Source organism: Cetorhinus maximus, chromosome 10 (genome assembly GCF_964194155.1).
Source record: "Cetorhinus maximus chromosome 10, sCetMax3.hap1.1, whole genome shotgun sequence".
NCBI lineage: Eukaryota > Metazoa > Chordata > Chondrichthyes > Lamniformes > Cetorhinidae > Cetorhinus > Cetorhinus maximus.
The window spans coordinates 29,101,869-29,117,314 of NC_135888.1; the positions used below are offsets into that span (position 1 = coordinate 29,101,869).

The 15,446-nt window shown below is 41.4% G+C and overlaps 1 protein-coding gene across 1 annotated transcript in view; it reads left to right on the forward strand.

Annotated features, from left to right (window-relative positions):
* LOC144685608 (protein Niban 2-like) overlaps window positions 1-15,446 on the forward strand; it is a 197,905-nt gene that overhangs the window by 80,708 nt on the left and 101,751 nt on the right. The window contains exon 2 of the mRNA XM_078550291.1: window positions 635-765. Coding sequence (XP_078406417.1) covers window positions 635-765 — 131 coding nt within the window. The remainder of the gene's footprint in view (window positions 1-634; window positions 766-15,446) is intronic.

The window sequence follows — 15,446 nt, forward strand, 5'->3', positions numbered from 1 at the left end:
GAATTACAGTCACACCATAAATTCCATCAACAAGTCTGGGTTCAAATTTGGACTCTTGATGGTTTCAATAAAAATTTTATACAGACTTTAACTTCATATTTGGATATTATTTACTTCACTTTACATCCAAAAGTAGGCAATGCTATCTAGTTCCTCAAAATCTGCTCTGTTACATTGTGCTTGAAGGATTTGTTGTCTGTGCCTCTAATATTTCAAAGCCTACTAATATTTTTCACTGAACTTGCCTGGACCGACTCCTTCATTTGAAAGTCACTGCATAAGCCATTGATAACCCATAACCTTCAGTGTGATGGTAGGGGAAATAATTAAGAGAATTTCACTTACAAGAATGGCATAATGCAGCATTGAGAGTACCAGAGCTTTTCTGGTTAACGAAAGGTAAACTTCAGTGTAAAACTATTTTTGAATTAAGAAAATGTTAGGTGCCATATTTCCAAATATTTCAAGCTTTCAGCATATATATGAAAATCTGATGAATTTGAATTTTTCAGCCATATATAAACTATGTAGATGAAACTTTTTGCTTGCAGACACTATTTCAACATATTCAAGTAGGAGAATTGCAATTCTTCTGACTCACTTTATGCTCAGTTTTGTATAATTTCCTTTTCAGATAGGACTGGGAAGATTCTGGATGAGTTTTTTCAGTTCTTCGAGGAGCAATATCCATTGGCTCTCTTCAATAAGATCAGGTATGAAGTTGAAGAAAATGGTGGACCGCAACCTCAACTACTTCAAAGAAAGGCAAGTAAAATTAAACTTGTTTTGCAGCTTGCCATTAACATGGGCGCTTGTAACTTCCCAAAAAGAATCGACCCTTAAGGAAGGAGGGGATTGAGCTATGTGCAGTGCAATAGAGGAGGCAGTGGTGGGAATAAAGAGCAGATACTGTACTTGAGGATGTTGGGTACCAAGATAATTTTATGACTGGGAAGAAGCTTTGTAATGTTTATTCTGACCTTTGAAAGTGAGAAAACAAATTTGTGTCCAGGGCAATATTGTGTTTGGTGGTTGCCTTGTATACACTCTTGACCTCTAATTTTAGATTTAATTGGCTGAAATATGCAATCTAAGTAAAACTATGCTGGTATCGTAACACCCCTACTCTCCTTAAACACACAATTTTCTAATTATCTGAAGAGTCCAATTGGTGGTCTATAGCTCTAAGGCCAATGCTTCAGTCTTCATATCACTCCTTGCAAGTAATCTCATCAGATTTTCATTAGTACCAGTAGGCAAATAAGCTGTGAACAGCATACATGAATCCTTAATGTCACATTCACCTGTCACCTTTTAATCTGCAAATGGACATTTGGCCTACTGGTGCTAATGGCCTGTTGTGTGTACTGAGGAACCTTTTTTTGGTGTTGGCATGCATGTGTACAATGGGATGTAGTCACGTGTCTTGTTTAAACAAAGACATCCATAAATATACATAGGTGTAGGCCATACAGCCCATAAAGTCTGCTCTAACCTAAGAAGATCACAGCAATTTCTACATCAAGTCCATTTTTCCATTCTATCCCCATACATCATGGTGCCCTTAGTGTCCCAAAATTTATCAAACGTGTTTAAATTATATTATTTAACAGAGAAATTATTTTTCTTTATTTTTGGAATCTTTACCCGCCATTTTTCTTGTCATGATTCATCCAGGAAGGTTGGGTACTGTGATTAATTTGAGATTCTGGAGCATGAGAGTTTTGAATATGCTGATTAGTTGTTGGCTTTTGGAGAATTTGAAATGTAAGTGGAACTCGTTGCAGATAAAAAAAAAGCATTATGTGTTTGACATAAAGCAAGAACTGTTGAGTCACCATTATTTCAATTAGGACAGATGTGGCTATAATCGGTTTAACATGAAGCAAAATTAATCAAAATGGTAAAATTAAGTCTCTGCTGCATCATGCTGCTTGTTTGAAGTGGTGATCCCTGTATATTTGTGTGTCAGCCTTAACTTAATTGTAGCCCTTTCACAAGTCAGTCAGAAGGTTGTGGGTTTGAGTCCCACTTTTGAGACTCAAATCCCTAACCTAGGGGTAATGGAGTGCTGAGTTGTGAGGTGCTGTCTCTTTCAGAAGTCAGAGGCCCTGACTGCCCTTCCAAGTCAATTCATGGCATTAAACATCCCATGGTACAATGCAAAGAGCAGAGTTTCCCCAGTGCCCTGGCCAAGACTTACCCTGCCAACAACATCACGACAACAGATAGATATTAGTATTGCTGAAAAATGACATTTTGCTGAAGCTTTTCACCTTGCACTCATCAGGACAATTGCAAGAATACCAATGTCAGGGGAAGCAACAACTTTATACTGTACGAGGAGAGTGCTGATTAGTTGGCAAGTGGACTCTGGTAGAAGCATTGCTATGGAGAATGTATCAGTTAATAGTGATTGACAGTTAACTGCCAAGCATTAATGGTAGATATTAATGGTGTGTTTCTGTCCCTGATCTCCTGCACCCCCCCCACCGACCGTACCTCCCGCTTGTGATGCAACAGTTAGTAGAAGGCAGAAACACCATATTTTTCTATAACATGCAGATGTGCAGCATCTTACAACACACTCTGGAGCCACAAAAAGCAGATAAAGACAAAATGCTATCCAACTAACAGCCTTGTCACCGGAATGGTATGGTGTGGTAGCTGACTTTTTAAAAAAACCAGAGGACTGATGCTGTATTTACTGCCTAAATGAACTGATTGTGTTGCAGTGATTTTCATCAGGAAGTTGGAGGATGGGAGAGTGCATCAGTTTGCAGTAATTGCACAATGACTTTACCAGACTTTTTCTCTCAGTTTCAGTGAATGCTACATCTGAGTGCTTCTCGACTTTCTTTCTCACCCAATAAGCCCCTGATACTTTCTCACTCCTTTATTTTTCCGAACAACCAGCTCTTTTGCACTGCTGAAATGTCTTTCAATGTATATGTAGTATAAGGACTACTTTCCTGGGTTCCAGACCATCTTAATGATAGCAGGCCACTGATCTACATCCTTCTGAGGACTACATGGGAAGGAGGGACATGGAGGAAAGGGAGAGAGAGAGCAAGGTCACAGATGAGTTTCATTTGCCCTGTTACCTCATTGAGGGATAGTTGCAGTTTCAGTAGAATCGTTGCTGCATATGACTCCTGGTGTGAATCATACCTATTTTAAAAAGCATTGCACTTGTCCAGAAGTGCATAAAAAGAAAGACTTTCATTTAAAAAAGTGTCTTTCATGACCATAGGACATCCCAATGTGCTTTGTGAAGGGAAGGAGTGAAAGAACCAGTATCCCCAGCCATTTTCTTGGAAAATTCGCCTTTTGGCTTGCCACACGTACAAGGCAATCTGCATGGGACAAAAATTCACCACCTCCATCTGGCCCCAGGAATGTCTTTCTTTTTAAGACCCTAAGGCCTCTTGTTTCTGTGGCATGTTTTGCTTGTCGGTGTTTGCCGTCTGGAAATGAAGATAAGCTGCTATTAAATTTTAAAAGCAACTGTGCAAACTGCCAAAGTTAACCGGCACTAAAAAGGTTAAGGTCCATGAAGCAGTCACTGAATCCAAGCGAGTGCACTGGTTTCCCAAAGGCAGCAGCAGCAGCAGTAACAAGAGATCCCTTGAAAAAACAAATTAGGCTGTTAATACTCAGATAATTGAAAGTATCTGCTTCCTTGCTTCTGAGGCAATCAATTTTTGTTTTGGTGGCCTCTCAATGACATCACAAACTTTTGTCACTCCGCACACTCATATGAGCAGATATATGACATGGGTGGTTCTATTTCTTTTCCCCTTCTTTCAAAGTCCCAACCATAGAATAAACAGAGCTTGATGATGAATGGGAAAAGGAACAGGTCAAGGCCTTTTCTGAAGGGTGGAAGTTATTAGTTCATTTCAAGCGCTGAGGTGATTTTTGTTTGGAACTGTGGCACTCAGGTTATTTGTGGAGTTTCCCACTGAATAACTCTTTTCCCATTGTTCACACTTGGCCTGCCTTAGCCTATTATGTTTGTTTTCAAAGATTGGTATCTAAAGCCGCCATCAAACAGTGAAAAACAACTGAACTTCATTCTGTTTGACTTTTTTTGATGTTACACTTGGTGAAGCAACCGTGTGGGGTTGCTTTTATTTATTCTCCATCCTATTAAATAGATTCTGTGTTAAGGAGAGATCAGTTTTTCCTTCCCCCCCTGCATTTCCTGCTCACTGTTCCCCATTTGGGCCACATGCCATGTTCCACCAATTGGTGAAGTGTAGGTTTGCCCAGCAAGTTCCTGCTTTGCACCTTGCCAGCAAAGGGAGGCACCAAGTGGTGATCGGGGTATATTTTCCAGCATCAGCCAGGGCAAGTTTCATGTTCCCAGTGCTTGCTAATGGCGGAGCAGACTTTCGGAGCAGATTATTCTTTCGGATTAAATTGTGCAAGTCACAAAGATGCTGTGCCACATATTCCCCCCCACCCACCCTGCTCTCCTCCAACCCCAAAAAAAGCCTATGGGATTCTGTTGAATTTACACAGCCAAGTGGGGCTCGTTTTGTGCATGTAGTTGCTTTGGGGCTAAGTATCTGATTGCCACCATACATAACAGCACTGCCTGGGTCTCATCCCACCCATCAGTGAGGTGCACTTTTATATTGACTACTAAACTGCTGACCACCCAACTCCCCTTCTTTGTCCCCATGGAAACTGATGATTTTAATGGCTCTCTCTCTCTCTATTTGGGTGCTGTTTCCCTCTCCTTTTAAACCTGCTGTCGCCTCTCTCCTCAAAATAATACTTTTGCACAAAGCTTATTGAAATTTGTTTCCTTGGACAGAGCTGATGGCTGGCCGGATCCTGTCACCTTGGTTACTTTTGGACTAAACCTATGTTTCTGATCCAGCTGGAAGAGAAAATGATGATGGCCTTTTTAAGTATCACTTACCAACTGCAGTAGTTTTGCCTTTAATTGTCAAAGATTCAGCAGTATTAGAATACAAGCTAGTTCTGGAACTTTCCATTGTTTACTTGACGTACACGAGATTTGTTGATTATGTCATGCATAAGCAATTGGAGGATTAGTTGAGCTAGCAGACTTTTGTTTTGTTGTCATGTTGTTCACAGACGCTTGTGAACAAATACCCAGTTATGATGATAAAGTACTACATAAATTGTTGTCTATATTCTCAGTCGCAATTTGTCATTTTAAAATAAATAAATTAAAAAGCAAACATGCTGCTATTCATTGATTCAATCAGTAGGGTGATTTTTTTTAAAAAAATAAGGAACAGTGAACTGTATTCAAGCAGGTAAACAGCCTTTTAGGTGTTGATATTACTTCAGTGACAATAGGCCTAGATTGTCATCTAGCTGAAAGCAATGCCAGTTTCAGAAAACCTCTTGCACACAACAATGTATATTGCTCATATTTCCCACAACACCTTCAAAATAATCAGTTTATGAAAGGGAATTAATGACCAGAACACTAGTTTTAAAAAGGGCATGCATGCTATAGCTTTAAGCCAGTTTCCTTCAGAAATATGCAAAGTGTTTTTGGTTACCCTTCTGGTAATCACTGAATATCAATAAAATTCCAAGTTGCCAATACAATCCCCTAGAGTATAAATTTGTGCCACTTTGTACAGCAATCCCTTGTTAGAATAAACTCTGGGTTCAGGACCCCCAAACATAATTGAGTGAGTTTATATCCTGAGCAAGGAAGTGGGAAAGACTTATCATTCCCTTTCTGCTCATGAACTCTCATGTACTTTGTCCCAAGAGGTGAAGTGAATCAAGGTCTATTCTATACTGGGCTTGTATTGTTTTTTTTTAAACAATGTGAACGTGGTAGGTTGAGTGTCTTCCTTGACGGATATGTCGGTGTGCTCTGGGGCTAATAATTTATATGTGCCACTGGACAGAAGGTTGCTCCATCCGGCACACTTTAGTTTCTCAATTTTGAGATGTAATTTTGCAGAACTTTTAGTCAATTACAACAAAATTTTCTTTTGACTGACCAAATTGGCTAGCTGGTGGCTCTCCCCTTGTAATCGTAGAAACTCCACTCTGACCACGGGCTTGTTAGAGATTGCAAAGCATTTAAACTTTGAAGTGATTATAGCAGTTTCAACACTGAACTAGCTTCTACTTTTGAGACTGTTGCCAGGCAGTATAAAAACAAAGATGGCCTTGCATTTAAACTGTGTCTTATTGCATCTGTGTCCATAAATTATTTTGAATTGCAGTGATTTATTAACTATTTTGTGAGCAATGGCAGCAGCCATTTTATGCACAGCAAGATCCCACTGACTTGTGATGAGTTATGAGTCGATCTCTTTGCAGCGGTGGTTGTAAGATGTTTCTAGCATTTGAAATGCTAGTGTTTAACAGCTGTCATGCTGGGCTAATGCCTTAATTCCGATCGAGTGCTCCCAGTGTTTTTGGTTTGAAAGTAGATTAATGTCGTTGTGGATTTTATGGTATTTTGATCAGGTGTAGAAGATAATGTAGAAATATTTTCTACAAAGCAGTTCCTTATTTATTCATGTTATGTAGTACTGGCAGCTGCTGGAGCAAAGATTGATGTCCTCTGGAAGAAGATTCATTATATTGTACCAAGCTGTTCGAGGAACTGAGCCCATCCTTTACCAAATGAGATCAGTTGCCACTGACTCCCTTTCATGAAGTGTTGATAATTGTTTGCCTTCAAAGCACTAATCCATCTGATAAAAGGGTGTGCTAGTGGGCAAACAAACAGCATTAAAAGTTATAAAAGCTGAACCTGGCAAACACTATTTTTAACTCTCTGTAAACTGCATTTTGTTGTGTGGAACCATTTGATTTTGCTCCCATTGTGAGGCTGGAAGAGAAATCCATTAGTCAGCAAGTAGCAAAGCGGGACCAATATTGATATGAATGTTCACATCACAATTCTCTGACTAGCCTATAAAACCAAATAATTGGTTAAAGCTATTGAATGCCATGTTCCTTCCACTGTGAAGGAGACTTGCATAATTTGCTTATATCTGTGTGTTTACTTGACATACTGTTATGATGTCCTAATCATGACTGGCACTCAGTTTGGTGGTTTCTCTGGATGTGTGGTGCACAACAGCATGTATTGCAACCTCAGTGGATAGATGCAGTTGTCTTTGTTTGAAGAGGATCTTATGGTCATTTGTGGCCATGATGAGTTGCTTGTTTCTCTGTTCAGGTCATTGTGTAAAAGGTATATCCTAACTGACTTAATTTTCTTGGCTGAATAGTATTGTCCTGTGTTGGTATTGGTGGTAGTCCAATAACATTTTTAGGTAGTTTGAGAAGAATGGTTACAATATCCTGTGCCCACGCCCTCCTGCATGAAGCAACAAGTCACACGTACTATAGAGAGTTCTCGGCTCACTTGGAAAAGCCCAAACATAAATTAAGTGATGATTTTGCTGACATTTCTTGTCTTGTTGCAACTGTGTCCTTGCCTCCCTGTGACCTGCCACTTTCACAGCCCCTCACATACCCAATCTGGCCCCTCTGTTTTTGGCCTGCTCTAGTTCTAACAAAGGTCAGTGTAAGCTTCAGAAACCAATCTGCTTGTCTTTTCTTCCCTCAATGCTCTGCAACCTGCTGACCTAAAGATGAGATTAATTTCAGATGTTAGCTGTAACCATCCTTTTCCCTTGAGCAGAGGGTGCTGGTGGGAGGGAAGAGAAGTGTCTTAGCAGTTTGGTGTGAGTGTTTGTCGGAAAATGCTTCTGGTGAGTGTTAGCACTTATGATTCTGACCTGTTTTTCTTTCCAGTACTAGTGAACCTTCTGTGTTTTTGGAAGTCTGTTTGCTGTTCAGAACTCCTGCATCTGCCAGCTTCTCCCCTTCACACATTTATCTTTCCCTGTGTGGACCTTTTCCCAGATTTTTCACAATCTTGCACATGCTTTGCTTTGCTGAACTGATCTTTTGTTGCACCTATTGCCTGCTTTTTCTATGAAGCATTTTTCAGGTCTTTCCTACTCCCCAGTCTTGACCCCGTAACCGAGAGTGGCACTTCAGTGCAGTGCAGATCAGCACCCAATTCACGACCACCACTGTACAGTGGCAGCCGTGTGTACCATCTGCAAGATGCACTGCAGAAACTCACCAAGCCGCCTTCAACAACACCTTCCAAACCCACCATCTCTACCACCTAGACGGACGAGGGCAGCAGACACATGGGAGCACCACCACCTGCAATCTCTCCAAGTCACTCACCATTCTGACTTGGGACCATATCGGAATTCTTTCAGTCGTTGGATCAAAATCCTGGCACTCCCTAACAACACCGTGGGTATGCTTGCAGCCAATTCGATTCGTTCCATGTGACATTAAGGAATGGCTGAAAACAGTGGATACTGCAAAGGCTATGGGCACTGACAACATTCTGGCAACAGTACTGAAGACTGTTGGCTCCAGAACTAGCTGTGCCAAGCTGGTCCAGTACAGTTTCAACACTGGCATCCACCTGACAATATGGGAAAATTGCCCAGGCATGTCTTGTCCACAAAAAGCAGAACAAATCCAACCCAACTAATTACCACCTCTCGATCATCAGCAAAGTGATGAAAGGTGTTGTTTACAGTCCTATCAAGTGGCACTTACACAGCAATAACCTGTTCACTGACACTGTTTGGGTTCTACCAGGGCCACTTGGCTCCTGACCTCCATCGTAGCTTTTACATGGACAAAAGAGCTGAACTCAAGCTGTGAAATTAGAGTGAATGCCCTTGATATCATGGCAGCATTTGACTGTGGTGGCATCTGGGAGCCCTGGCAAAAGTGGAGTCGATGGGAATCTGGGGAAACTCTCCACTAGTTAGCCATACCTAGCACAAAGGAAGATGCTGCTTGTTGGTCAGTCATTCTCAGTCCTGGCACTTTGCAGGAATTCCTCAGGGTAATGTCCACAGCTCAACCATCTTCAGCTGCTTCATCAATGACCTTGCCTCATCGTAAGGTCAGAAGTGGGGATGTTCGCAGATTGCACAATTTTCAGCACCATCTGTGACTCCTCAGATACTGAAGCAGTTTGTGTCCATGTGCAGCATCACCAGGACGATATTCAGGCTTGGGCTGATAAGTGGCAAACAAAATTTGTGCTACGCAAGTGCCAAGCAATGACCATCTCCAACAAGATCTCCAATGGAATTACCATTGCTGAATCCCCTATTATCAACATCCCTGTGGTTACCATTGACCAGAAACGGAACTGGACCAGCCATATAAATACTGTGGCTCCAAGAGCAGATCGGAGGCTTGGAGTCCTGCAGTGAGTAACTCACCACCTGACTCCCCAAAGCCTGTCCACCATCTACAAGGCACATGTCAGGATTGTGATGTAATACTCTCCACTTGCCTGGATGAGTGCAGCTCCAACAACACTTGAACTTGATACCATCCAGGACAAAGCAGCCCAATTAATTGACATCCTATCCACAAGGTTAAATTCACCCCCTCCACCACCAAGGCACAGTGGTAGCAGTGTGTATCATCTACAAGGTGCACTGCAGCAAATTGCCAAGGCTCCTTCAACAGCACCTTCCAAGCCTGTGACCTCAACCATCTAGAAGGCTAAGGGCAACAGATGCATGGGAGCACCACCATCTGGAAGTTCCCCTCCAAGCCCCACACTATCCTGAATTGGAAATATATCGCTGTTCTTTTACTGTTGCTGAGTCAAAATCCTGGAACTCCCTTCCTAACGGTACTGAGTGCACCTACACCACATGGACTGCAGCGGTTCAAGAAGGCAGCTCACCACCACCTTCTCAAGGGCAACTAGGGATGGGCAATAAATGCTGGCCCAGCCAGCGAAGCCCACATCCTGTGAGATTGACAAGTGCTGCACTCAAGATGCCTTTTTTGGATGAAATTTTAACCAACGCCCCATTCAACTTCTCAAGTTGACAGAAAAGATCCCATGCATTATTTGCAAGAGAGCAAGGAAATTCTTCCGATATCCTAGTCAATGTTTATTCCTCAACATTATAAAATTAATGATGGGACCATTTTTTTTTTTATATTGCTGTTTGTGGAAACCTGCTGTGGGTGTATTGGCTGCCATGTTTCCTTTATTTAAAGTTGGAACATCCTGAGTTCAAAGGTGCTTTTAAATGCATGTTCATTCTTTCAGCCTGTGATGAACTCCTTTTTTTCTGGTTGGGGTATCTGTTGTTTCTCCTCCGCTTGCACAAGAATTTTTTTTAAACCACTGCACCACCACCGCCTCTCTCTTTCCCCCCCGCCCCTACCAAAAGAGAAACCCTAAAGTGCTGCTGCTTCGTTATATTTCCAGCTCTGGCACAAGTCCGACCTAATTGTTTCTGCCTTTTTTTCCTTTAGAGATGTCTGATCTTTCTGTTTGTTTGTTTCAGCATTTGTTTTATTTTTAATTTTCTCTTATGAAATGCAGAGGCCTGAATCAACGACAAGTTAGAAAGATTGAGGCCTTCATTAAGTATCAGAATACTATTATCTCCACTAGAATCTGATAGACACTGCACCACCAGTCAGGCAAGTAGTAGCTGAGCTTGCACCCACCTTGCATTTCCTTTTCTTCCAATCCTCCTCCTCCATGTGTTCACCTTTTCATGTGGCTCCATGGATTACAAAAATAATATTGGATGAACTTGAAGTTAAATTCTGGTTTTCACTCATTTATAACTTTGATGCCTACCTATTTTGTTCTGGCTCCATGTCTGTGTCATAAGCTTGTAATTTAGCTTCCATTTCATTACCTGTCGGAATATTACGTCTGGTATCTAATTGATCAGGAGGTGTTATTTATGAAATCTCCCTGAATCATGCAAGAACCACTATTTGAAATGGTTTCAATTGGATCAGACTGCAATGTTGAGGTGTATTTCCCCCCCTCCTGGTTGTTCCAAATTACCAGTTACCACTTTGTTGCCTCATTAGAGTTATGTCAGATGGCAGGAACAAAGGTAATTGATACATGTGCCAATCTAATGAGCAGGGAGATTACAATTTTTGAAGCTGAGTTTCCAACAGCTGCGGTATATGAAATAAACGTTTACTCTTCAAGTGTTTCGGTCTGAAAATTAATCAAATTGTTTTTCCTGTGTCGAGTCTAATGTTTCTCTGTTCTGTGATTGTTTGAATAAAGTAAGTTTCAGTGCCATTGCGTCAGTGTTTTTTCAGTGCACAGGATTACAGCCAAATACACTCTGGTCAATAGTTTGCCCGATCTCTTGATCTCAGTTTGTTGAAGGTCTTTGGATATCTCACTTAAGGTGGCTAACTACAGGCTCAGCTTAATGTGGTATGTAGGTATTTATCTGATTAGACCAACAAACTGCTGGTGATAGGTATCTCTGGTATCTCTGATACTATTTGAGTCTTAGCAAGTTATTCACAGCTTAGACTGTTCCAGGCTCCTAATATTTTGTTTCATATTTAAAATTTCATACTATATTTAGGCAGCACTGCATCCACTAATGTTGATTTTCCAAATTAATAGATAGAAATCAATAGATTTCAACTTCCTGTTGAGTGAAGGATGTGGGTGACCCAAGACTAAAATGATGGCCATCATACAATCCAGGTTACTTGTATAAATGTCCTCATTGTGTCCCCCTGTGTATTTCAATACTGGTGTTGGCCATTGATTCCAAACGGATAAAACTGAAGTAGTCCTCAATTGGCAAGGCTTCAGGTAATTTAAACTAAAGCTACAAGTCTGAAATGCACTTGGAGTTCTGCCAGGGTTGAAGCCTGTTTACCTTGCTTGGCTCCAGCCTGGCTGAAACTTGAAGTCTCCTGCCTTGCACATGCCTGGATCCACACATGCACAGTGTATCCCAAAAGCTGAAAATATATATGTTGAGAGCAGGAACCAGAGAGTCCCTAATCTCTGGACAGATGAAGCTTAGGAAGGATTCTCAAAGTGACAACATGTTCCCAGATCATAACATGCACCAGTTAAGACATTGGACTGGATTTATACTCAATGCTTCAGTTTGACACAACATAATTGTCCTCTGTGGGATGTCTTGCTCTGCTTCACATCAGACTCAATGTAGTCTTGTAAATGCCTCCTTCACCACTTTGTATTTAAGTTACGCTTTTAAACAAACTATGCGTTCTTCATCTTGAGAGTTTGGAAGGTAATCGAAAAGGATGCTTTCTTTTAAGACTACAGTGAAAGCTCAGTATTACTATCAACTTACTTTAGCTTTGCCCTGTATAAAGTGACGGCCAGAGCGGCTGAAGCCTTGATGATTCATCAGTTTGTGTCACAAAGCTAAATACAATGGATGCTCCATATCTGAAATAAAAATGGAGCATATTGGAAATAGGCAGATGAGGCAGGATCGGTGGAGAGGAGGGTAGGTTCCTGTTTCAGATCAGTGCCTTTTTATCTTGACTGATCATGAAGCCTCTTCAAAAAAGACAAAGGATTAAATGAGTAGAATCCTTTGACGTGTAAATGTGTGAAACTTCAAAAATGGGTATTTGGAAATAAGATTTTGATTTAATTGTTTTCACATGTTATGCGCTGAATCCCATAGAGGCGCTTTCCCCATATTCAGGTTCCCAACATAACATAATGAGCACTATTGCACAAGTGTCTTATTAATAGGAGCTTTAGATATGGAATGCAAGGTTGTTTCTGAAAGTGCCATAATTGTCATTCCCATCCTGTATGTGCCTAGATTAAAAATGGCAGTGTAGCATTTGACTAGTTTGATTGAATATAAATAGGAGTTGGAGTAGGCCATTTGGCCACTCAAGCCTGTTCTGCCATTGAACAAGATTTTCTACCTCAACCCCAGCTTCACACGCCATAAACCTTATCCCATCATTTCCTTAGTACTCAAAAAACACTATCGACTGCTGTATTGTCTATACTTAATGACTGAGCATCCACAGTGGTCTTGGGTAGGGAATTCTAAAGGTTCACAACTGAGTGAAGAAATTTCTGTTCATCTGAGTTCTAAGTGGTTGCCCCTTGGTGAAGGGTCACTAAAGTTTGCGCTTTTTTTGGGGGGGTAAGGATTAATCTTACTTTGAATTTATGTAAGACATTAGGGGAGAAATTCATTCACGTAGCACCTCTTGCTGTGTCTAGCAGCACTACACAGAATTACCCCGATTTAGTAAGGCAGACAGCATCATGGGCTGCTGCCTACATGTCCCACAGGGCATTTTCAGTGATGAGCATAAGTCTGTTTTAGAGGTGCTAGAAATGGCAAGACACTACATGAACAAATTTCTCCCCCTGAATCTGCTCTTGCTATCAGGTGAACCTCATAATGTGGTAAGACCTTAACCCATGCTGCGGACTGTGTATAAGGGTGCTGACCTACATTGACTCTTGGTCTGGCAACACCTCAATTTCAGGATTCTCATTCTTGTTTTTGAAGACTTCCTTAGCCTTGTGCATCCCAATCTCCTCGAACCTTACAAGCCTTTGAATGTCTTGCACTCCTCCAATTCTTGCCTCTACAACCCCAATTTTAATTCATTCATTGACAATGGCACCTTCACCAGTCTAGGCCTGGAATCCCTTCCCTGTATCTGCATGTCTCCTCTCTTGAGATGCTCCTTATAACCTGTGTCTTTGATCAAGTTTTTGGTCACCTGTCCTAACCTCATTATTTGGCTCAGTGACAAATTTTGTTTAACTTCCTGTGAAGCACCTTGGGATGCTTTACTTTAAAGGCACTATTGAAATGCAAACTGTTGCTGCTTCTGGTGGCAGAAGAGACTGTTTAAATTGGTGGGTGGTAGTGCCAATCAAGTGGGCTAATTTGTCCTGGATGGTGTTGAGCTTCTTGTGTCGTGGGAGCTGCACTCATCCAAGCAAGTGGGGAGTATTCCATCACACTCCTGACTTGTGCCTTGGAGATGGAGGACAGGCTTTGGGGAGTCAGGAGGTGAGTTACTGTCTGCAGAATTTCAAGCCTTTGACCTGCTCTTGTAGCCACAGTATTTATGTGGCTGGTCCAGTTCAGTTTCTGGTCAATGGTAAACCCCAGGATGTTGTTAGTGGGAGATACAGAGCTGGTAATGCCATTGAATGTCAAGGGGAGATGGTTAGATTCTTTTCTCTTGGAGATTGACATTGCCTAGCACTTGTATGGAGTGTATGTTACTTACCACTTATCAGCCCAGTCCTAAATGTTGTCTAGGTCTTGCTGCATATGGATAGGGACTGCTTCAGTATCTGAGGAGTTGCGAATGATTGTGCAATCGTCAGCACACATCCCCACTTCTGACCTTATGATGGAGGGAAGGTCATTGATAGAGCTGCTGAAGATGGTTGGACATAGGACACTAACCTGAGGAACTCCTACAGCAATGTTCCAATCCAAGCACGACACCAGAAATTAATGAAACACGCTGCAGCTGAAATGTTCACCTTTAGCAGTATGATCTATTGCATACTGAAGTAGATTCATTTTAAAGATCCAAATCACAGTATACATAGAAAATAGATGGAGAGGTAGGCATTTGGGAAGAAGACCCAAGAATAATTGTCCTTGTATTTAAATAGTTTTCCATTTTGGTTGACTAAGCTTGAGCATCCATTCTGGTGTTCTTTTAGAATTAAAGATGTACTCTTGTCTGGCAACTATGGTATGAAAAGTTGGAGGCCCTCATGATTTGATATTCTTTGAAATTTGAGCAAAGAAGGATTCTATCCTGAACCAGTCCATTGTATTCTGGGTTGAGTTTCTTCCAGACCACAAAGGGACTGTTCAAGCCTGAAAACCCTAATGTTCTGCAATCAGTACAGTGGAAAATATTAAATAGAAACTGGCCAAATGTTACACAGCTTCCATATATGGTGCTGTTTGAAACATTGGCTTGCCTTGGGGGGATGTCAAGATCCTATGTTGAGCTCTGGTTTTGGACCTGTAACTTGAGTAGAGACCAAGTCTTTTTCCTGAACGTCAGTCTACCTAAAATGGGCAGCCAGGTTTGCTCACCCCTACCCTGACCACCCTCACCTCCAAAAATTTCTGTAAGTACGCTGAACTAATTCCAGATATTGTAAGATTTAAACCTTATGTGCAATACAGAAACTTGAGGATTCTGTTTCCAAGTATTCTAATGACTTTTCTCCCGCTCTCCTTCCATATTCTCCAACCAGCAACCTCTCTGTCAAACCCGAAGGTTTGACTGAAATCTACAGCATTGTTGTATCGGGCTCTGTAATGTGGTCAAAAGCAAGACTTTTTGTAAGAACTGTTGATTTGGAAACCATGTTACTGAAATTGCTTTTTCACTGCATAGAGTAGACTTTACACTTTGTTTTGCAGATTGGAATTAGGTGATGTGGCAGCTGTTTCCCTGCCTCCTTCCTTGGGTTGAAGAATGACCTGAGGCCTGAAGTAAACATGATGGGAAGCAGGAGAGAAATCAACTTGCTTTTCCATTGTTCCCTCAGATGCACATTTGAGGGC